At 36.9% G+C, this 24300-nt stretch overlaps 2 protein-coding genes across 4 annotated transcripts; one reads left to right on the forward strand and one right to left on the reverse strand.

Moving 5' to 3' along the window:
• Nucleotides 1-1156: 1156 nt before the first annotated feature.
• On the reverse strand, nucleotides 1157-6325 carry LOC103970330 (hsp70-Hsp90 organizing protein). The gene is made up of 7 exons (XM_009384062.3): nucleotides 5361-6325; nucleotides 3625-3913; nucleotides 2594-2679; nucleotides 1917-2140; nucleotides 1762-1828; nucleotides 1618-1677; nucleotides 1157-1432 (listed from the first exon to the last, which is right to left on the reverse strand). The coding sequence occupies exons 1-7, from the start codon at nucleotides 6246-6248 to the stop codon at nucleotides 1319-1321; spliced, it is 1728 nt and encodes a 575-aa protein (XP_009382337.2). The 5' UTR covers nucleotides 6249-6325; the 3' UTR covers nucleotides 1157-1318.
• Nucleotides 6326-6757: 432 nt separating this feature from the next.
• Nucleotides 6758-24245, forward strand: LOC103970331 (tubulin-folding cofactor D). Of its 3 annotated transcripts, none has more exons than XM_009384063.3 (17): nucleotides 6758-7025; nucleotides 7178-7725; nucleotides 8362-8464; nucleotides 9613-9789; nucleotides 11429-11620; nucleotides 11815-11931; nucleotides 12086-12190; nucleotides 14164-14334; nucleotides 14456-14671; nucleotides 17468-17666; nucleotides 18660-18865; nucleotides 19075-19299; nucleotides 19377-19934; nucleotides 20966-21235; nucleotides 22354-22398; nucleotides 23439-23624; nucleotides 23760-24245. In XM_009384063.3, exons 1-17 carry the CDS (start codon nucleotides 6816-6818, stop codon nucleotides 24048-24050), a joined length of 3819 nt encoding a protein of 1272 aa, XP_009382338.2. In that variant the 5' UTR covers nucleotides 6758-6815; the 3' UTR covers nucleotides 24051-24245. The 3 variants fall into 3 exon arrangements, with proteins under 3 accessions (XP_009382338.2, XP_064990069.1, XP_064990070.1); XM_065133997.1 differs by lacking the exon at nucleotides 6758-7025 and having other exon boundaries at nucleotides 7585-7725; nucleotides 9613-9627; nucleotides 9702-9789; XM_065133998.1 differs by lacking the exon at nucleotides 6758-7025 and having other exon boundaries at nucleotides 7596-7725; nucleotides 8403-8464; nucleotides 9613-9627; nucleotides 9702-9789.
• Nucleotides 24246-24300: the final 55 nt, after the last annotated feature.

A 24300-nucleotide genomic window follows, 5' to 3' on the forward strand; every position in this document is an offset into this window, starting at 1 on the left:
AATGTTACGTAGAGACCCGATAATTTATGTCAAATTAATAAGACAATCAGATATAGTCAAAATCCCAAACCTTAGCATAACTTAAGAATCACTCCTAGGTTAAGCCTTAGGTTAGCGGTGAAGATGTTAGAAGCCAAACTAAGTTTTCATGCCCCCTTTTGCAATAGAAGATTGAGGAGAGCTCACCGAGACATCCAAATTAAAATTTTTTAAATATTTTTAAGGAGTAATGAAAGAAAGAATCTAGTAAGTATAATATGGGTAGACTACTTGTTATAGTTAAGGGTCAACTAGGGAAAATATTTTTCAAATATTTCATGATTCAAAGAATATTTTCTATTATGGTTTCTAATGACGTAATGAATGCATGTATTTTTCTAGCCAAACCAATACTCCTAATTGGGGCCAAATGTTTTTTTTCTATCATTTGTCTTCTTCTCAAATTGTACTTTTCTTATTTTAGATATAGATCTTGTACTTTTCTTATTTTAGATATAGATCTTGATTACCATTGAGAGCCATTTCGAAAAGGACACATCAAGCACTTTAGATTGTTATGCTCATTATGTGTTTTTCCATGTTTTGTCTTAAGGAAATACGTATGAGATATTTTAGGACGCTTTGCTTGGAAAAGGATACTTTTAAATGTTTCGTTGGAGAAAGATATATTTGGATGTTTTAGAATGCTCTATCCAATAAAAACGATCGAGCACTTTAGGATGCTCCATCCATCGGAGAAGGGCAAATAATCCGATATAATTTAGAGAGGGAGACGAATCTCGTGGTTCAAAGTTGAAGAGTCTTCAAATCAGCAACCTATAACTTGAAGACTGTGCCTGACAATGTAACACTTTTGACAGGGATCCACATTCTCTAGAACTAATCACACCTGTCAATCACACGGGAGCATAGTCGCCAAGCATCTTTTGGTGGGACAGAGAAGGAGAGATCCACGGTCCTTCCAGATGCTATTATGCCCCTTTATACTGTTCATATCTCAGACATATACAACCACATTATCATATGGTTCAGCTCGTCTTAGCATTAACATAGGCAAAAAATAAGCTATGTGGTGATTGACAATCGATTACTGCCAATCACCTGTCTTTGATTCTTCAGATGGGTATGCAAACGCAGAGAGATAGAACCGAATAAATTGAGAAATCACCACAGTCTGGTCACTGAAACAATTATCTTGAAAGACATCATCAAGTGCAAGTATTATGTTCATAAGTAATACCAGACTCAAAAGGTTCATCCAAACTTTTCCATCTGAAAGGGAACACATCAAACACATCCGTCCCCGAAGGTTGGCCTTCTATCTCATTTGCACGATCCCCGCGCTCACAAGCTTTTGAATCTTGTGCATTACCTGGGGGTTCTTGAGGTGCTCCTGTGCAGCCTTGGGGTTCTCTTGGAAGTCGATCAACACCTGGAAAGACATACGATCATCATGTACAGGACACTCGCAGAGAGTTTGTAACCAAAGGTCGCAAAATTTGCAGAAATCTAAGAAGTCATGTAGAGAAATTACATGCACACAAGTCATACATGATGTGAGATAGAAGATAGCAAAAATATAAATTGGACAATACAAGAATGTTAACTGAATAATACCTGTCGCATTACAGGATCTGTTAGAATGTTTTGTATTTCTGGGTCCTGCATGGCCTTTGCCTGCAAAACAAACAACAAAGTGAACAATATATTCCAAAAGTGAACATCCAAGAGTAATGAACATGAAGATGATGGTATGCTAACCTGTCTCTCTTTTAACTCCTCTGGACTAATGTCCCCTCTGTTTGTCTTATTGATCTGTTCAACGCAACTGCATCCAGTGAAATAGAACATATTTATTATATCAAGCAACTCCAAGAGGCCAGTTGTCTATATTAAAGCTTTCTCATTTTAGTTACCTCCTGACACCATCCATTAACTCCTGATTGTTTGGGTCGTGTTTCAAGCCCTCCTGATATGTTTCTAATGCCTTGTCATATTCTTTCATAAAAAATTGGACCGCACCTTTCCTTGTGTATCCTTTGGAAAAGGACGGATCCAGGTCGATGCACTTCTCTGCATCCTTTAGACCTTCGGGCAAAGCACCCAGCTTTGTGTAGCATGCAGCTCTATTGCTGTATACCTTTGGAAGTACCATATTTCAAATGTCAATCAGAATAACATATATTAAAAATAAACAAGAATTTTTTTCAAAATCCAATATATTGATGCAAACTCCATCGGCCGGACAAATTGATGCAAACAGAAACAAAGAATTGTAGTCTTCATGAAGCCAGCTTAGTAGGCAATAAGTGAGACCCATGGTAGAATAACTTTGGAGAGAATACTTCACTTAAATTAAGTAGAGAAATCATGCTTTGCAAGCTACTTGACATGGTCAACATAACATGGGAGACAAACATGAAATAACACCATGTTAAGATACAATAGCTGCTGCTATTTTCACTGGATGATAGAGATATGTCAAATGCCTAAAAGAAAAAGGCATATCAGCATTTCTAACTTCGAACTACTATGCAAGTTTATTATTTTCTATGCCCATCGTCAAGCAAACAATGTGAGTAGGAAAAAATACCTTTGGATCCTTTGGGTTCCTCTTTAGAGCTTCAGTATAATGTTGTACTGCTTCTGGATACTTTTGCTGCTTGAAAAGCTCATTGCCTGCATAGATATTTAACCATGTAACTGTCATTTTTGGAAAATAAACGTCACCGTTGATTTTTATGTGTAAAAGATAAACTGAAAACATCTGCATCATTCCTAATGCCACACAGGTAACGAGTAACTTCATTAGAATATATGCCATGTCACAATAGCCATGGGTTGGGTAATGTTACTTGAAGCTGGAAAACAAAGCCACTGAAAGATATGGAAAGACTCTTTATGGACACGAAAGAGTGAAAGTGGAGAAGGAAATCCAACAAATATATGGCAGATTTTCAAAGAAACACACTAACACAGACAAAAACTGCATCTTTTCATAACAGAAAACAAATGTAAATTTAGATATCATAAAAGTTCTAACGTAACTATTTCTTACTTTGTTTAGACAGGTAATTCTATTAATGGATAAAGATAGGTTATTTGTGATTCTGTAACTCCATGTTGACTTTGTTACACCAAGGTATGCTACTTATAACTAGGTAAGGATGACTGATCATTTTCAGTTCAGATGTAAATAAATTGACAAGTATTAGAATATTTCCAATAACTATAAGGCAACTATCCAATGATCAGTCAAGGAATTCAAAGATGTGTCATAGATAACCAACAATACATATAAGAGATTTCAGATAGATACAAATGGATGAAAGAATGATAAAGCCCCTCTAAATCATTCTTCAAGAACTTCGAGACCATCGCAAATTCAATACTTGATCAAGGCAACAAAGTGATATGGTCAAGTATATAAATATAAACAAAAAACATACCAAGGTAAGACAACTTAGCATATTTCTGTGTAAATAGTTTATAGTTAATACCAACAAAATAATCACACTATCAAGAAGCAAGAATGCACCATAAGTAAACCTCAGAAGATGTATTTCTCAGAGAACCTATTAAAAGGGCTAATAATAAAAAATGTAAAGAATGGAAAACAAATACCTTTCTCACGTTCCTCATCAGCTATTTTTGGATCAAAGTATTCTTGTTGCTCTAATTCTTTCTTTGCCCTCTCAGCATCATTGAGCTTTTTCAAAGTGTCAGGGTTACGGTGCTCAGTTAGGGCTTTTTGGAAAGTCTCAATGGCAGGTTCATAGTCCTTGGAGCATTTGGCAAGCTTCACAAGTGCAGTACCTTTCCTGGTCAATGCTCTTGCAATCATTTTGAAGTCGGAATGAAGCTCTCTGCCTCGTTCAACAGCTTTATCACAATCCTTTATACATTCTTGGTACTGCAAGTCAGTATAAAATTGTTAGCATTTACTACATGTAAGAACAACACAAGTTGGTCTACCACTCTGCAAAATTGAAATAAGAAACATTAAGGTTTTGAAACATCTCAATGCATTATGAAAAGTCTCAGTTGAAATGGAAAGGAGAAAAAAGGACAGTCTAACAAATGTCCAGACAACGCTCTAATATTTGACACTGTGTACAAAGACACCATTGACAGTGCTCATCAATTCAAGAATAAGATTGAAGGATGCCAAATTGTAAGTCAGTACTAAAGCTTTTCTGAATTTCTTGCATGTCATCTCAAACGTTCAACAACAAGAAGTAGAACTGATTAGACCACATTAAGGCGTACAACTAAACTACTGCACACAGAATATAAGAGGAACAATGATAAGAAAAGGAATGCCAGTAATCCTTCTAAACAACTAATAAACCTTTGAAAGTTGGAGTTTGGAAACAATGACAAACCATATAGATATGTTATATTCACCATTGTTGTTACCATAAAGATGATAGGAATGACTCAAAGCAAGCTAGAAACCAATTTTTGATGCCAAAGCTTTTCCATCCCATATATACCATGCAAAATCATATGATTAAAACAAACCACAAAGAGTACCATGAAGCCAACCCAATAACATCAACAATAGCAAACCCCTATGTCGATATCATTTGAAAACAGAACCTCAAGCACAACCGACTAATGTCAAATTGGTAAAGTAGAAAGTAGAAAGTAGAAAGTAGAAAGTAGGGTGACTGCACATTTTCATGGCACACATCACAATGATCGAGAATTTGAAAATGAAGCTCCTAAATTTTGTTGTTTATTCTCTATGAAGCGTAAAATTCTTCAATGTCTCTTAACCAACACCATAAATACTATTCTCTATGAAGCCCAACACCACAAATGCTTCAATGTCTTTAAGTAAAAAAAAAAAAAAGACTTGAGCGCTTTAATATGGGTCCAAATGCTTCAAGATACAAGATAATTATTCCACCAAAATTGAACTGTAGTCTGTACCAACAGCTATCCTCCTCGATTAAGGTTGGAGTTAATCACTTGCATCGAAGAAATGAATCTACTGGTCACTACTTTTAAATCTTTGACCTGCGTGTGTATTCAGTCAGAAAAAGTTTCAATTTATCTGTCGTGCAATGCACAGAAATTATTTTAGTCTATAAAAGCATGGCTTCTAACTTTCATGCTCTCGATCAGCAGCTAGTACAGAGCAACAATCACTTCAATATTCAGATGTCAAAAGTCAATAACCAAGTCTAGTGCCAACAGCAAAATTTTGTGCACAATCTTATGTGCCAAGATAAAAACCATCTAACAGAACACAGTAATCTGCAAAGCATATAAAATTAGATCCGCAATTTCACCATTTTCTGAAAAAGTAAACAAACAACTGAATTAAGCTTATACGAGGTCCAAGATATCACCTTTCCCATCTCCAAGTAAACAGCAGCTCTGTTAGTGAGGTAAGAAATGTCCCCATCGTCAAGCTCCATTGCTAGAGTATAATGCTGAATCGCCGTCTCAAAGTCTTTTTTCTTGTAAGCAGCATTCCCTAATTCCTTCTCCTTCAGTGCCTCGGCCTTCCTCCTCTTAGCCCCGGTTTCCTCTTCGGCCACCTCCATGGGCTCTGGCTCCGGCTCCGGTTCTGGTGCCTTCTTTGCTGGCTCCGGCTGGGGCTTCGCCTGCTCTGACTCGGGAGATTCACTCGCCATCTCATCCGTGGGTGCCCTCATCTTGACATTGAGAAGAACCCCAATCACCTGCATCATCCTCGGATCCGAGAGATACATGTTGATGTTGTTAGGGTTCTTCTGGATGTCCTGGATCATCTTGACAAAATCCGGTTGTTGCAGGTAGCTCCTGGTAGTCGGATCCGCCGTCAGCTTCGCCCACAACTCCGGCCCCTGAAAGATCTTGCCGAAAGGAGAAGCTCCCTGCGGCGGGGGACCCCGAGAACGAGAGGCGGCAGTGCGGGCATCAGCGAGACCGGCCTTGAGCGCCTGGTTAGCGGGATCGAGCTCGAGGCCCTTCTCGTAGGCGGCGACAGCCTGCTCGGCGTCGCTGAGACCGAGGTGGGCCGCTCCGAGGCGGCCGTAGCCCTTGGCCCAATCAGGCTTGAGCTCGACGGTCTTGCGGGCGTCGGCGAGGGCGGCATCGTAGCGCTGGAGGGAGGCGTAGGCGGCGGAGCGGTTGGAGTAGAGGACGTGGTTGGCGGGGGCGAGGTCGATGGCCTCAGAGAAGTGGCGGACAGCTTCGTCGAACCGGCCGGCAGCGAAGGCCGCGTTGCCCTTGGCTTTCGCGTCCTCGGCCATGGAAGGGGGAACGAAGAGAGTGGCGGCTCCCGATGTGCCTATGTAATATCGGAGGCGGAGGGATGAGACCGAGAACAAAAGGGGCTTATGAAGTCGTGGGAAGGGCGTTCTTCCTGGTTCTGGAATGTTCGTCAGCCGCAGGCCCGAAGGCGAACCGATGGGCCGTTCGATGCTTGTCTTCGTGGGCCAAGGTTCGTTCCGTACACATTAAGCCACAGTAGTTGGGCTGGAAATAGGCCTAAAGAAGTCAGCTCATCTGGTTCGGCCTCTGACCCAACTAGCTAGAGGCCAGAGCCGGCCCAACTCTGGCCCATGCATACCCTTTATACTCCCCTAAATCAAATATTTTGTATATTTAGAACATCAATAATATATAACAACTTAGTTAACATTTAATATTTTTATAAATGAACTCGCCAGTATTTAAAATAATTATGAGACAGCTGTTTATGCAAAAAAAAGGGGAAAAAAACTAAATCAAGAATCAATTATATGGGCCGCGAGGGTTCACACTCAACCGCCGGTATCGACACGAAGCGAACTCGCCCACCCACTTCTTGATCGCCCATGGCCGACTCTGCCGAGACCGCTGTCGCTGCCTCCGTCGCCGACGCGGTGGATTTGGACCCCAAAGAAGACGACGAGCACGGCTCCAAAGAGGCGGTCCTCCTCCGCTACTTCCTCCAGGAATGGGAGCTCGTCAAGTCCCTTCTCGACCGCATCGTCGCCGGTGGCGGCGTCTCCTCGCCCACCGATGTCCGCAAGATCCGGTCCATTGTAAGCTTCCTCCTCCTCCCGCACGAGATCTTGCTTCTTGATTCAAGAATCGGCCCTGATCTTGAAAGGATTTGGTGAATCTTTGTCCGATATTAGTTAATGGACGATTTGGTGTTGATCGAAATCTCTTCTCTCTTCATTTGATTTCTCAGATGGACAAGTATCAAGAACAGGGTCAATTGCTAGAACCCTACCTGGAAAGTATAATTACGCCTCTAATGTCGATTGTTCGCTCCAAAGCCATGCAGCTCAGGGATTCCTCGGATGAAGCCCTCGAAATCATCAAGCCCTTGTGTATAATTATATACTCGCTCGTTACTGTATGCGGTTACAAGAGTGTCGTTAAGTTCTTCCCGCACCAGGTTTCGGATCTTGAACTGGCGGTCGATCTTCTTGAAATGTGTCACCAAACTACGTCAGCGACATCACTGCGGCAGGAAAGCACTGGCGAGATGGAGACCAAGTGCGTTGTTCTCCTCTGGCTATATATACTTGTTTTAATCCCTTTTGATATCTTGTCGGTGGACACAAGCGCCGCAAATATAGATAATATGTGTGGATCCGAGCCTTCACCGTTGGTCATGAGAATATTGGAGATTTCCAAGGATTATCTTTCGAGTGCTGGTCCTATGCGTAGGATGGCTGGACTGTTGCTTGCGAGGCTTTTAACTCGTCCAGACATGACAATTGCGTTTAGCAGGTTTGTGTACATGTTATACCACTTAAATTGATGCAGCTTCGCTGGTAAATGAAGCCTTCCTGAAAGAAAAGAAATTTCTTCTTTTTGGACACAAGTGAAATTTCTTCTGATAGGTACAAAGAAAGTTCACCTATCAGAAATTGAAATCTTGAATCGTTAGATTGGCTTCATTTAGGTGATTCCATGATGCTAAAAGAAGAATAACATTAAAAAGGACCTGATGAAATTGGATAACAAACATGAAGCATTGGAAGTCTTCGTTCTATTCTTTTACTAATGACATAACAAGATGATAAGATGCGCAAAATGGATTCACAATTTTATCAATGTTTAGAACTTGCTGCTTGGCACCGGGTGAATATTGATAGTAAACAATGCAAACTCACAATTTTAGTATGTATTGATTGCTTGCACTATTTGGAGTTCTCTTCCCAAAAGTTTAGAAATTCAGTATATAATATATGAGTTGATTAAAGTATTGATGTTTGCATTTGTATTTGTTTTTCTGATTTTTTGGGACTTAATGGACCTTTTTTTTTTTGGTATTTTTCAATTCAAAGCCAAAAGATCCTTTTTTCTCTTGTCATATGCCAACAAGATTTATGCCCTTACTTCTCAATCTTGATTATCTATCAGATTCACTGAGTGGGCTCATGAAGTCCTGTTATCTGTGACAGAAGATGTTGTGGACCACTTCAAGCTACTTGGTTTTGTTGAAGCCCTTTCCTCTATATTCATGGTATGTCTCTTTAGATTTCCTTTTCTTGAAAGTTGAAACAAGATGCTGCAATTTTCTTACATGATGCTTGAAACTGAAATCTGAAGATTTGCTTTTGGATTTTGATTTCCTAGGTGGTGTTTACTCTTTAGAATAATTTATGTTTTTGCAGAATTCCATGGTATCCATACCTACCCAGTCTAGATTTATCAATTGATGCATTTTTCACTTGTTACAGAACTGACACCATGTTAATGGGAACTTTGGACTACATTGTCCTGTGGTTATGGTATTTTCTGGTTAACACAAGCTCTTTACTTACAAAGGTTAAGCACTAGATCTAATGTACTAATCTATTCCAACTCCACACTTCTTTTTCTTTTCCTTTCTTTCTTGATGGGCATAAGAAAGATAGTGACAGAAAGTGGCAGCAAACTCTTTTATAGTACACAATCAGTCTTCACCTAGTAACTTTTTGTGGATTTTTTATTTATTCAACATTTTTAGCGTCAAAACTGGTTCTCTTCATGTGCAACACATGTAAAGAAATAGATTAAGCTTTGTAGTTTTTTCAAAAATCTAACATACAATTGACTGACATAAAAAATAACTGCAAGTGGAAAAATTTATCAAGAAGGGAAATTGATAGTGTCTTGGGTTGCAGAGAAATTTAAAGATTGGATATAAACCTAAATAGCACACCTCCAAAAACATATTATAGACATAAATATTTAAATGATTAGTTGATTCATAGATAAAATCCTTTTGTGACTTGGGTGTTGAAGGTTCAACTCACAGAATCGACTTCTTTGCTTGTTGGGTAAAGCTACATACATTGATGTTCCTCATCCCACATTAGCAGGAGCATAGTGAGTCTCCCCTTGGTAGGTTGAAAGCAGAGTGTTTTGATTGGTATAAATGGTGCATGTGCTGTTAAGCCCCAAACAGGCCGATATGTACTGGGTGTATTTAGTACATAACAGGATAACAAACATGAGTATTGGATTTATGCTATACATGTTCAGTTACTTAAATTTGTTGGTTCACTTTCGTTCTGTTCTTTTTTCGGATCATGCAATGACGTCAAGAATTATATTTAATTTAATTTTTGTTCTTTATCAGCCTACTAAAGAGCTGTAGCTGTTCTTTCTTTGAGTTCCACAATACAGGTCGGCAGTAAAAAGGTTTTGCTTAGTGTGATTTCTACCACTTGGATGGATTGTTCCTTTCTGATGAGGTCTACTACTTCATCTCGCAGTCCTTTGCTTCGGAAGTTATTGGTCAAATTATCACAGCGCATTGGGCTTACTTGTTTGCCTCATCGTTCACAATCATGGCGCTATCCGGTCTGCCAATGAACATCTTTGGTTAACTGTTAAATATGTTCCATGCGTATCTGTACTTTCATATTGTCTTGCTTCAACTTCAGATTTCTTGGTCTTTCATTGGATAATAGATCTTTTCCCCATTAGCTATATCAAGAGACTTAATTGTTTTTTTTTAGTTTCTTGATGATTTTATGGTTTTACCTAGATTGGAACTGTATTTTGCTATCAGTAGCTTTAATAGACTTAGTTATTTTGGGATTTGTAATACCATCAATTAAAAAAAAGAAGTTGTTTGACTTGTTTCATATTACATTTGATTGTATGGAGGATAAGGCATTGCATTTTCTTCGACATGCAGCTTAACCATGATGATGTAAACAATTCAAAAAGGAACCAAGTGATAAAAGAAGGTTTTCCACATGTCTATGCTGAAGTGGAGCATTTGGAGAAGTAGGAACACAATAAGTGGCTTTTGGATATGTAGTGTTTAAAAGTGCTTGCAGTATTAAGTTAACCTCATCAAAACATTGAGTGATCAAATCTGTGCCAATTGGGAATTTCATCTTGTTACTGGAACACATACTCAGTAGACTTGTGGATGACTATTGACTGAGATAATGAGATTGAAAAGTAGCAAATTACTTCATCCTTTCAACACTAACCTCGCTTAGAATCTCCATGATCATAGATTGAGTACCTCCTCTTTGCATCAAACTAGACAGATTGCTGGGAAGCAAATGATTGAACTATTAGTTGATAATCAATGTGCCAGATAAGCTCCCTAAACATCTTGGCAAAATATACAAGCAAACGATGATTAATAGATCAAATTGTTCTATACATGGAGTACAAAGAAATCATAAAATACTCAAGTTGGAAGTTTGGTCATAAAACTCCAATAGTTGATCATTTCATTTGCTTAAAGAAAATAAGTTGTTGAAGGTGATAATTACAAAAGGCTCAATGCACGAGGCAAGCCCCTTCTGGCAAAAGCATAGAAAGATAAAAGAATTGTAAAAGTTAGTTTTGACTAGACTCCTATTTTGTAACATTGTTGGTACCATTTTAGGCTCCTCTTTTGCAGAATTTTTTATATATATTGTTGAAACTTGAAAATAGAACAATTTATTTTTGTTCTTTTTGTTGCCTTTTCTCCTATGCTTATTTGGGACTCAGAAACTTTTGTACAAAATCATTGACTTAGCCTCCCAAGTAATATTGGTGCAATTGTTGGACCTGTCACATCAAACTATTTGATGAAAGTAGAAATAAGTACAGCAGTAGTTCAGGTCATATTTAGATTTTAGATTGATCTTTTTGTGACCTGTTATAAATCAGATATGCATCATATCATATAGTTTGCTCTTAAGCTTACGTTGTTCGTCCAGTATTATGGTCATGGATGTAATTATGTGCATTTGTTCACTTCTGGAGAATTTTGGTACTGAAACTGTCTTTTAGTGTTCTTGCCCTCTTGTGGAGGAACACCTTTCATGGCATTTTTTTTCTTCTAGAAGTTTTTGTGTAATTTACATTCCTTCTCTACACATTCAGACTTGATAGATTTAAGTTCATGTTCCATTTCTAAATTCTAGGTTGAGGAATTATTCCTGTTTATGTAGCTTCCTTGACCTAATCTACTTGTTTCTTCATCCAGGGAAAAAGCAGCTCATTAGGAGAAAACCTTTTAGTGAAAAATTCTGGGGAAGCTTATGGCAATAACTTTGGTCAACATGCTAATTGTTCCAATGATACAGATTATTCAGATTTAGTAGAAGACGAGGAAATGGATGTTCCAGAAACTGTAGAAGAGATACTTGAGTTGTTATTGTCTAGCCTGCGAGACTCGGTACATATGGTTCATGATATACTGATGTGCCACTTTCCTTACTGAAAATCATTCACCTATCAACTAACTGAATAGTTGGACCTAATTAATCCATTGCTGTCCCTTATTTTCTGTAGGATACCTTTACTGATTAAGTTATGTTTCCATTCATAGCCCTTTTCTTGCTATCAGCACAATTCTGTTCATAAATGCAGGATACAGTTGTGCGGTGGTCAGCTGCAAAAGGTGTTGGTCGCATAACTGCACGTTTGACATCTGCCTTTGCTGAAGATGTATTGTCTTCAGTGTTGGAGTTATTTTCACCTGGCGAGGTTGGTATCTCAAATAATATCTGTTTCTCTTGCTAAAAAAATCTTCTACTTAGGTCATCAAATGGTTGTCCTTTTATGAAGATCATCTTTAGCTTGAGTGTTTTTCTGTGTCTTGTTTAAGGAAGTTCAGGCATCTGATTGACTAGCTTTCTAGGGAGATGGTTCATGGCATGGAGGCTGCTTAGCTTTGGCAGAGCTGGCACGTAGAGGGTTGCTACTGCCTGTTAGCCTTCCGAAAGTAGTTCCTGTAATTGTGAAGGTAACTACTAATGGAAATCTTGATTTCAGCAGCAGATGAGCTATTCTGTAGTGGACTTTGCTGATTTTTCTCATCTTCATGTCAGAGATGTTGCTGGCTAACACACACTTAAAAGAAATATTGACACTATCCAATTCTTATTCACCGCATGAGTTCATCTAATCTATTGTGAATGAATAACTGGTATCTTCTTCTATATTTTCTATTGGGATAGAAGAACATAGTCACATACTGTTAATATGTGTGCAACTGAATTTGCTCTTTAGCTATTATAGTCACATGCCTGCTAAGCCTGTTCCTTGGTTCTGAAGTTTACAATTTTATCCTCCTTGGAGTTGGCTTGTTTATTGTATGTATGATATATATCAGATACAATATGATCTGTAAACTATTTCTCATGCATCAAGACCCATTTTACCTGGTCTCAAGAATCTTGGTGGTGTGCAATCCATAAGATCAATGATCTAATTGCATATATTATGTAATTTTATCTACTAATGTGATCCTAGTCCAGAAATTGTTTGATCATGGTTGGGTTCGGTGTAGGCAACCTAATTAAAATTTTCCTTTGCTTGTGCCTGAAAATCTGAAAGAATATGAGCTGGTGTAGGCTTGCATTTGGCATAGAGGTACCTATGGTTGCCACTATCAATAGTCATCCATGGAAAGCCTGAGATGTTGCTGGTGCAAGGATCCTGTTTATGCTGCAATAGGGAAGTCACACTGATTCCATGTGGTGTACTGTGGTAGAGGAGGAAGAGGATAATAGAGGAGGGCATGGTTCATCTTGCCAGTCCATACCAGTGTATCGACCAGGCATAGGTATGATACATACTGAACTGTACCAATGTACCAACATATATTACGGTGGGCATACCGACAAACCGATATGTATCACCCATACCGGGCGGTATGCCACGGTACAGTGAACCTTGGAGAAGAGATTGAGAATAGGGTTTTAATAATATACATAAATCTACATGTTGATGTTTGTATATGTACAACTTGACAATGGCCACTCTGCCTCTATTACAATCGGCAAGATACAGGAAAGAGTAAAGGACTAGATTAGTACTAAAACTCTATAATTAACTGGAAGTTGAAGTTTCCTGAATCAAATGTATGTGTTGATGTTTGTATATGTACAACTTGATAATGTCCAGTCTGCCTCCATTATAGTTGGCAAGATACAGGAAGGAGTAAAGGACTAGAGTACTATCTCTATAACTAACTGGAAGTTGAAGTTTCCTGAATCACTATTCATCAGGTTCTACTGTATTTTCTAGACTTCATTTTTATGTGGAGAATGGTTATGCATTTGATATTAAATAAATTTTTGTCGCAACCATATGGCTCATATTACTCTTGATTTTATGCTTTAAACCTTGAAAATGGTTCGCCTAGTTTCTGGTTGTGGTTATATCATTGCTCAGGTTAATTCCGTTGACCTTTGAACAGCGTAGTTGTGGGCTTTTTGCCGACCTACATGTTTACAAAATTGAGAACAAAGAATCAAGATTTCATGAAGTACTACTTTTAATTGCAAATTTATAATCGTGTGAAATTTACAACAAATGTCAATTCTTGGCTTGCTCTATATACCATATTTCTGTGTCAGATTGATTGCTAGACAGAAACAATCTTTATCTTTGCTCTGCTTCTTCTTCTGCCAAATCAGAAAGACGAGTAAATATCCAGCTCTCCATAAAGAGATAAAGAGACGTATTTGTTCCTTTGTGTATTCTGATGTTACTTAATATTTCAACTCTTAAGTTAATTTAATAACAATCAGTTTGATGACATAATCTCCCAGTAACCTTATTTCTCATTCTTTGCTAAAGGATTAAGTAGTCCTTTCTTTTGAATCACATATATCGAGTACTTCATAACAGATAGCCTTTCAATCTGGATAGTTTGTTGTCTGTTAAGTAACCGACTCAGGAAGCATTTGCTGGGAATACATCTATTTTCAGGCTTTGCATTATGATGTAAGGAGAGGTCCTCATAGTATTGGGTCTCATGTCCGCGATGCTGCTGCATATGTATGTTGGGCTTTTGGCAGAGCTTACTCCGACAGAGATATGAAAGTTACTCTGGAGCAACTTGCTCCACATCTTCTAACGGTTGCTTGTTACGACCGAGAGGTTAGCATATACTCTTCTGTGTCGTTAGAATTCATTTAATTTGTTAACATGATATTTTTTGTATCTTTAAAAAAAATTTCTTGGTCTTTTTGTAGCATAATAAGCTATTTTTATGTGGTAGGTCAACTGTAGAAGAGCAGCTTCGGCTGCCTTTCAGGAGAATGTAGGAAGACAGGGAAATTTTCCACATGGCATTGACATCGTCAATAAAGCAGATTATTTCTCTCTTGCCTCACGAGCAAATTCTTATCTTCATGTTGCTACCTCAATAGCTCAAAATAGAGACTATCTCTATTCTTTTGTGGAGGAGTTACTTTGCGGCAAAATAAATCACTGGGTATTTTTTTTTTACCTAGGTTAAACTCATTCTAGTTCTTATTTTGTGATGATAAATTTCTATTTCTCTCTCGAGGTATGTGTGATAAATATCAATTCCTTTTTAAGTTTACTGCATATGTTAGTCACAATCAAGAAATCTTTTTTTTATCTTCAGGATATCATAAACTGAGAAAAAATCTGAAATTGTACTTCATGATACTGGATCAAGCAATTTACATCCATTTGTTTGCAGATATTAAAACGATTACAAGCCTTTGTTTGCCATCAGTATTAATCTGTTCATTTAAGAAACATCCTCTGATTGTCTCAGGGACATTCTGCCCTCTTTACTGTTTTTACTAATTCTTATTATTTTTCTTATTTTATAATTCTATATAGTGTGCTTATGTTTTAGTGGGCATGCAGAAACCATTTTAGTCAATTATATTTCATCTTCTACTTTGTTGTGGATGTCTTTGACTGATCGCAATACAACTATTCATAATATTCTCCTGCAAAAGCTTCCATGTAACATCCTCACCATTACTAAACTAATATGGACATGTTTCTTAATCCCTAACATTTTTTATTCGTGTAGGATGGTTGGTTTGTGCTAAGGTTCGTAATACCGTACCGTACCGAAGTTTCGATCTGGGCTCGGTACCGGTACGGTACGGTATACCACTCGGTACACCCAGGTGTATCGAGCGGTATATTCAGGCGTGCCGCGTACCGAAAGTCTGTCGGACCGGTACTGCAAACCATGGTTTGTGCAACTTTTTCTTTCCTGAGGACTGTTTGATTAAACAGCTGACCATATCTACCTCTTATTTAAGTACCATGCTATTGACTCTGAGAAGTACAGTCTTTTTCTCTTTCATGGTACAATAAAATGCCGGGTAAAAAGCTTATCTTCTTGTTCTGACAACTCGGAAACCATTGCTTGAATACATCAGCTCTCAAATCTTCACGGATGTTAGTTTTTTGCTATCCTAGAACCCATGATTTCTGCAGCCAAGCTTGGTGAGGTATGTAGACCATGTGACAGTAGAGCCTTGATGCATCTGCTTCTTAGTTCCAGTAAGCTTTGTAGGTTCAGATGACCATACCTATACCTTCCATACCATACCCATATGGTATTTGATACAGCCGCAAAGGCTCACCCCAGCTTTATTCTCAGCTTACTTTTTTTTTTACATGCTCAGCTTACTTATTGAAGTCAATGTTTCAAATACCAATTAGATCAATACACCGACTGGTATCATTGGTTCGACCAAGGACCGGTATTAGACCATGTAACTCGGTAATAGTCAGTATTTATCTTTATAATTTATATTGTATAGTGATATGAACCGCTACAAGGCAGTACACCACCTGGTATACCAGCATTATACTACTCTTAAGAAGGTATTGAAACCAGTATCAGACCAAGATTTCAGATCTTGATTGTTAACTTAACTTCAGATATTTTGTATTGATTCTCTTTATCCTATACTGCTATAGGAGAAGACAGTGCTACGGCTGATAATGTATGCTATGGAACTTACCATGCCCTTTGAGCACATTCATAACTAATGCCAATAAGTAATGGCTCAAGCAAGGTATGCAATACCGTACCGTACCGGTGTTTCGAGGTTGGCTCGGTATGGTACGGTACAGTACCGGCATACTGAGCAGTATACCAGAGCATATCGAGCGGTACACCAGGGCATACCGAACAATTTTATATATTTTCTTCGTTATTGTAGCACTGTAACACTGCAGCACTGCTACAGTATAGTACTATAGAACTGTAGCGGTACCGGACGGTCCGTGTACCGATATGCCGTCGGACCGGTACGTATCGCCCATACCGGGCGGTACCATTCTGTACTGCATACCATGGGCTCAAGACTAAGCCTTAATATCAACCAATTGTGCATGATCAATGACACTTTCAGCTTATCCTTGCAAACTGCTGTCATACTTTTCCTTGATCAAATAGACAGTTGATATATACTCTTTTTCAAAAACTAAGATACTCAAGGAACAATATTTTATTTGCTTTATTAATTAGTAAAGGCCATCTGTGGATCTCTCTGTTCTCTTTTTTTGCTTTTTGATCACCTGTATAGCAAATGTTTCACTTTTACATGTGTTGAGACTGATTTTCAAGATCAATATTATATTTGTTCATTCACTCTATGGTTGTACGATCAATAAGCTTGATCCACTTAACTCACAAATTTCATGCAAATTTGTTTATCTCCGTCACCATTTTCAATGTGCTACAAAAGTTCCTAACATTTTTTATTATCTTTTCACAACTATTTGATTCTTCTTCCTTATTTTTGTTTCTTGCGTCCAAAGCAATGTCTCGCCAGCTTTCTGATTTTCTGTATCTTTTATTGTAAGCCTTTTGTCCATGTGCATCACATTATATATTACTGATATCTAATCATTTTTTTTGCTTATTTCTATGATTTTCATTTTTGTGGTAATTCATTACCATATATAATACATATATACATGGTATGTAAAAGATTGCATTCATTTATGTTGGAATTCCCCCAGTTAATTTTGGTATATTGTTTATTGATGTTTTAATTATCTAGCACCAGAAACATTTTGAATAATGTCAGTAAATGATTATTTGCTTTGCATCTTTTTGAGATGATGAATATTTTATTATCTGATAACAATCTCTTCAAAGCTTTGAATTATATAAACATTGTCACTTTGCTGAATGCCATGCATAGGCCACATAATAGATGTTCTTTAGGATTTGTTTCTTTATCAGAATTAAATTACTAATATCATTGTTAACTTTCTCTAGGACAAGAGCCTGAGAGAACTGACCGCAGAGGCATTTTCGGCCCTTGCAAAATATGATCCCAATTATTTTGCAGATTATGTTCTAGGAAAATTAATTCCAAGCACATTATCATCCGACTTGTGCACACGTCATGGTGCTACATTGGCTGCTGGGGAGCTTCTTTTAACTTTGCATCAGAATGGCTTTGTTTTTCCTGCTGGTAGGTACCTGCACATTTGGAGCTTCAAACTATTTATATATTAGTCTCTAAATGCAAGTTGGATATTCCTTTTGATACACTATTTTTCACTGTAATGTTTCTTTTTTTATTGCTACAGTTACACGAGCTTGCTACATGAGCTTGCTATGTTCAAATGTTGTTCAGAACTTCAGATCATATAGAAAAGTTGCTTTGGGGTAGTTGCTACATATCTTAATATAGTGAGGTGTAGGCTAATCATATGAAGCATTGGTGAATCTTTATACATGAAGGTAAAAAGTGAGTCTTTTTGGACTAGTTAAGGTCAAAGAGAATGGTTGGATTTATGGAGTTATTCTGATCCACCACATTAGCAAATGCCTCATCTGGGGCTTCTGGCTAACTTTAACCACATCTGATGCCATAATCAGAAGAATCCTAAGAGTTGATTTTGAGGGGGTTAACAGGATGTTTGATTTCTGAATAATATACTGTACATTGATAGCATCATATTTTCCTTGTTCTTTTCACTCATGTATTTGAGAAATCATGTCCTGAATCAGATGAGGCTTTGTATCCTAATGAATGAAAATTATTAAATCTCTTACTATTAATCTACCTTCTAACAAGATATGTATAAGCAATCACTGTCATGAACCAAGCGACCTTCTATTGCAACTATTTCCATGAGGTGCGCCTGTCAACCCCCTGATTTCTTGTCATAATGCATTGCTTTTCTCAATGGCTACCTGTTTAGGTATTTCAAGACTTCTTTAATCATTTTTGTTGATTTGTGTATCTGATCATCAGAACCATATGAGACTACCCTTTTTCATTCTCATAAATTTTTTTATTTATAATTTGATCTGTTAGCACATTTAGCAAGTATTCAATTTTTATGCTTATGTTCCATTTATGTTTTCCACATTTCATTCTTTCAATCAGAATTGAGAGAAGTTATCTTGGAGCCATTTCTTGTTTTTGTAGTTATATATATTCCATTTTGTTGTATAGAAAAGCAAAAATCTTTATCTGGTGTTGTCCCTGCAATTGAGAAGGCACGCCTTTATCGGGGAAAGGGAGGAGAGATCATGCGTTCTGCTGTTTCAAGATTCATCCAGTGTCTTTCTCTCTCTGAAATGCCCTTAAATGAGAAGACAAAAAGGACTTTACTTGATACTCTAAATGAGAATTTAAAGCACCCCAATGCTCAGATACAGGTAAAATTCCTTTGCCTGGAACTTCTCTGGCTGTGCTTTCCTAAATTTTCATATACTGGGAATAATTGTGATTGGAACCCACTAGTATAAGCAATTATCATTGATATTTTTAGGGTATGTGACTTTTAATTCTTCCATTTGTAATAGTGTATCTATCTTTCTTGTAGTCATATGACCTCTTATGGTCTGGATGTTAATTTTTGTTCCAGAATTCTGCTGTTGATGCATTAAAGAACTTTGTTCCTGCTTATCTTGTTACATTGGGAGATAAAGTTGCCAATGAGATTACCATAAAGTACCTTGAACTCCTAGATGATCCTAATGTAGCTGCAAGAAGAGGTGCAGCATTGGCTCTTGGGATCTTACCTTACGAATTCTTGGTGCGAAAATGGAGAAGTATCATAACAAAGCTTTGTAGCTCTTGTTCAATTAAGGTAATGTCTCAAAAATAATGTAGTTGTTGGAATCTTCTCAGCAGTACTATCGATTCATGAATTTCTTCTGTATGCAGCATAAACCTGATGATCCAGATGCTGAAGCACGTGTAAATGCTGTCCGTGGGTTAATTGCAGTCTGTGAAACGCTAACTAGTTCTTCCTTTGATGATAACTTCAATGAAGAATTGTCATCCTTATATTTATTTATCAAGAACGAAGTGATGCAAACACTATTTGAAGCTCTCAATGACTATGCTGTTGATAACAGAGGTGATGTTGGTTCTTGGGTGCGTGAAGCTGCTATGGATGCTCTTGAGAGGTGCATGTACATCATTTGCAAGAAAGACAGTATTGGGTCTAACAGATCACTTGTCACTGAGCACCAGTTTGAGCCATGTGATTCTGATTTTCTAGCAGCTGACTTTAGCTTCCGGCTTATTGATGCAAAAATTGTCACTGACTTAGTAGGAGGCATTGCAAAACAAGCTGTCGAAAAAATAGATAAAATAAGAGATATTGCTGCCAAGACTTTGCAGAGGATTTTATACAACCAAGAGTTCTTTATTCCATTTATATCACATAGGAAAATACTAGAACATATTATTCCAAATGATCCAGATCTAAAGTGGACTGTAAGTTTGTTTTGGTCCAGAATGTCTAAGCTTCAGTGTTTTTTAATTATTGATTATTGTGTCTATATTTCCTTATCCACTTTGTCTAGGCTCATTATTTAGCTTATCGGATTATTTGAGTACTACAGCGGGTCTTAATATTTGACAAATAAAACACTCAGAGTTACTCTTTTCTAATTAATAAGATCTAGCATAGACAATATATAATTTATTTTTTTGACTTGTCTAGAATTCTGTCCTGTGTAACTTTTAAATTGATCAGATCTATTTTCTACCTACACTATATTAGCATGAGTTATTGTTAAGAAACTACACCTTTTCTCTGTCAAAAGATAGGACTCTGCTTTTCATAAAAAAATTTATGGAGAAACTCATTTCTAAGAGTTCAGCTTTGAGTAGAATCTTTAACATGGAGTGCTTTAGTTGACATATTAGAACATTAACATCTGCTGCCTAGTTTTTAAACATGTTCACTTTCATTTAGTTGTTTTCCCATGAATAACACTTTTACAGCTCAGCTCCTTCGGTGAACATCTTTTGACTGTTGCCATAGAAACATTTGTGTTCATCATGTATGCTTTGTCTGCTTGGTTACAGTACACAGGCAACATTTTTTTACTGGTCAAAAGGGCAGCTATTGGCTGCCATTTATCTCTTTAGATTATTTTCTTTTTGTATTTGTTGCGTGTTTTAATAATACAACGATTGGTGTTAAAGTGTAAGATGTATCTTCCTATTTTTTTTATCGTCTTGAAATAACATGCTTAAGTGTTCTCACCATCTGAGGTCACTGCTCAAACTAAGCTGTGTTGAGGGTCACGTCACTAACATCGCTACTCAAACTAAGTGCCATCAAATCTATTTTTTATTGTATTATAAAGTTTTATTGGATCTATCTTATTCACACCTGTGACATTTAAATGGATGCTTTGCTAGTAGTGATTTTTCTTAATTTTGTAGGGTTTAGATGATTACCTTTTTTTCCTATTCCAGATATATGAAGTCCTTACATTTGTTTTCAATTCTACCAGGTCCCTCCTGTATCTTATCCACGGTTGGTGCAGCTTCTTCGGATAAGCAGCTATAGCAGATATGTGCTTTCCGGGCTGGTAATCTCTACTGGTGGGTTGCAGGAGTCCCTGAGCAAAGCCTCAGTAACAGCTTTGCTCGAGTATCTTCAAGTTTCAGAAGGTGATATAAATGAAGAGAGGAATGTCAGAGAATGTATGTTGAGTACTGATTTTCTTTGGATTCTCCAACAGTATCAGAAATGTGACAGGGTTGTTACACCAGCATTCAAGGTATGTGAGTATATGGTCAAATCATGTCTAAAGATTCAACTGATATCATATATTGCAACATTACAAAAGCAAGCTTATTTTTCTTTACAATGGCTGAGGTACATTTTGGCATCAGGTTATATAAAATCTAATTGATCAACTAATCCATACAAAAATAAGCATTGTGTTTTTTACCCTAACACAGCAAAATATGTGAACTTCAACTTAGGTTTGATTTCCTGGTAGTGAATAAATTATTAATGATGTCTTGGGACCCGTATTGGCGGGAGCCTCATGCACTGAGTATGCACTTCAGCTTTAAAAACTTTAGTGGCATGTAAAACTAAACCTGTGGTTTTAGTCTCATTTTATCTGATTGTAGAGTTCTTTTGATGTCCTTGCTCATATTTGGTCTAACAAATGTGCAACATATGTTTTCTTTAGGGAATTTTTTTCTTTTGTTCTCACTGCAATACTTATGTTACACTATTGGTGACTTTGCATTCATTTTGTTTAATAGACATTTTTGTTGTGTAGGATACTATATCTTGTAACAATTTGACCAATTAAAAATTTCAAGGCTTTTGTCTCTCTTCATAGCTTCAAGCTTAAATATTTCAAGGCATTAAATATTTGACTGTTCAGCTAACATGTTTTGAGTCTTAAGCATTGTAGATTTAACTGTTCAGGGACTTCTAGCTTTGTAGACATCATCATCTTGCACCTTACCTTTATCCATTTGTGGTGTCAATATTACTGGCATACAACTTTATGATTGTTCTTCCTCAATTCCTCCAACACATTGTGATTATCTGCCTGTCTCTGAGCAACATTGTATGTGTTTTTGAATTGATATTATTTTTATGCTTGTTCCATTTTATGACCTTTCTCATAGGATCATAGGATATGTAGGTTTGCATAAATGTTTAATGCACTGTATGGAGACCCTGCATTGAAGGAAAATTAACATTTGTCAATTGTTTCTTTTCAACTATATAATAAACGGAAATAATAATATGTTGCATCTTGGACCTAAATAGACTTATAATATTGTGCTTTGTTTGGGTGCTTTTTAGCCTTTGATCATTATGATAGTTTTATATTTTTATGTTTCCAACACTTCCCTTTTTTGGTTACAGACAATTGAGATTCTTTTTAGCAAAAAGGTATTCTTGAATATGGAGGTAAGTTCACACTGCAAACTATACTTGTTTTTCTCAATGTTTAGTTTTTGTAAATTTTTTCAGGGTATTTTATTTGTGATATTTATATACTGTTTTAGAAGAATTAACATGGAACATCTGCTATACAACCTTATTAGGCCATTTGACTTTCAATTTTCAGGTAATTTTTCATATTTTATTTTATTTTATTGTTAGTGCTGCCATAGAATCTCTAGTTTATTTTCTTTTAAATTTTCTATCTTATAAATACATGTTTCTCTTCTAACTTCTGTCTTAGAAAGGTGATTATGTTTCATATTTTAAATACTTACCCACATTTGATTGGGTCTTAATTAGATTAATTTGTTGCTAAGCCCAATTACCTACTTTACACATCAGTTTATACAAATTGCTTGTACTTGATTTATAACTAACCTGATGTTAACTTCACGATTGTATAACAACTATTTTGACATATCTGGTATGCACCGGTAATTACCACTACAAGCATAGACCAATATCAGACTAGATGATTTGGCAGCAGTACCATATTGATACAATAGATTATAAAGACCAGTATATGATCTCGAATTCTAGATTTCTATACTTGATAGACCAGTACCTAAGAAGATTCTGGTCTCCCAGTAGGGGCATTTAGAACTTGAGTCTTAGCTTCAAGGGTATACCAAGCTAGTAGGGGCATTTCCCCACTTAGACTTTGCAATGGCAACATCATTCTTCTTAGGTAAATAGTCTAATTTGCTAGAATCTCATTGTGTCTGAAAATCAGACAAATTTATCCACAGAAACCATTGGCAAGTGTAAAGTTGCATCAAAACAAATAAAAATACATCTCTAGTGTTATTGGATTTTACATTTAAGAAAGGATCAGCTTAAAGAGATGAAACTTTAATAAATAATAAAAGTGCCAGTTGAGATAATTGTTGAAACCAATATATTTTTCTTTGGATGGGAAATTTTTCTTTAGAATTTTGTTGAAATGTTCTCTGGGATGTTTAGCTTTCCATAGGTTTAACTTTAATTGGTCATGGTAAATATAGGATCATACTCTGGAGTTCTACCGTGGTCTCCTGCAGTCTCTCTCAGTTGAGCTGAAGGCATCAAAGGATTTCGCCAAGTTATTTGCAGGCCTTTCAATACTTGGATATGTCGCTTCAGTTACAGAACCAATCAATTCCAAAGCACTGTCTCAGCTTCTATTTTTCCTTGGCCATAGGTACCCAAAGGTATAGTAAAGTACATCAGCTTCTATTTTTCATTTAATCCTCATCGGGATTGATTGCTCAAGTTTTGATTATTTTTATAGTTTTTGATAATCATCATCGGGACTGATAGTATTTGTCTTGTTTGTTAACTTTCAGATACGCAAGGCTGCAGCTGATCAGGTGTATCTTGTTCTGCTGCAGAATGAAAATCACGTACCAGAGGACAAGATAGAAAGAGCACTGGAAGTTCTTACTGAAATATGTTGGGAAGGTGCTCTTGATGAGGCAAAAACTGGAAGATCTAAATTATATGAAATGACTGGTCTAGATTCTGTTCCCTCTCAAGAAGTTAGGAATAGGGTACCAAGAAAGGGAGATGAAAGGAAGATGAAAGTAAGTGATGAGAATGAGTCATATTCCTCATTAGTTGGTTTCAGTGGTTTCTAGCTAAATTTGCTTTATCTCGAGGATATTAAGAACCAGTTTGGAGATAGAATGACCATGCAGTTTTGTTGGTTCTTTGCTTCGGCACAAGTGTTGAAACATTATGACGTTCATTCCATCCTGTGTTGGACTGTTGATTCAGTTAAATTTCAGACTCCTTGTGAATGACACTAATTTTAATTTCATACTTTTTCTTAATTCTGTAAAAAAGTATAATTCTGTAAAAAGGCTAATGGGAAAACATCCCAAAAGG

The sequence above is a fragment of the Musa acuminata genome, chromosome BXJ2-11 (genome assembly GCF_036884655.1).
Source record: "Musa acuminata AAA Group cultivar baxijiao chromosome BXJ2-11, Cavendish_Baxijiao_AAA, whole genome shotgun sequence".
NCBI lineage: Eukaryota > Viridiplantae > Streptophyta > Magnoliopsida > Zingiberales > Musaceae > Musa > Musa acuminata.

Bases quoted from the DNA above. Each gene is read 5' to 3' on its own strand.
- LOC103970330 (XM_009384062.3), bottom strand. From the start codon at position 6,248: ATGGCCGAGGACGCGAAAGCCAAGGGCAACGCGGCCTTCGCTGCCGGC. The intron at 3,914-5,360 runs GTGATATCTTGG...ACTGACTTGCAG, and splicing joins TTTACTTGGAGATGGGAAAG to TACCAAGAATGTATAAAGGA. The intron at 2,141-2,593 runs GTATTTTTTCCT...GTACTTCCAAAG, and splicing joins GGAACCCAAAGGATCCAAAG to GTATACAGCAATAGAGCTGC.
- LOC103970331 (XM_009384063.3), top strand. From the start codon at position 6,816: ATGGCCGACTCTGCCGAGACCGCTGTCGCTGCCTCCGTCGCCGACGCG. The intron at 11,621-11,814 runs GTACATATGGTT...TCATAAATGCAG, and splicing joins TGTCTAGCCTGCGAGACTCG to GATACAGTTGTGCGGTGGTC. The intron at 21,236-22,353 runs GTATGTGAGTAT...TTTTGGTTACAG, and splicing joins TTGTTACACCAGCATTCAAG to ACAATTGAGATTCTTTTTAG.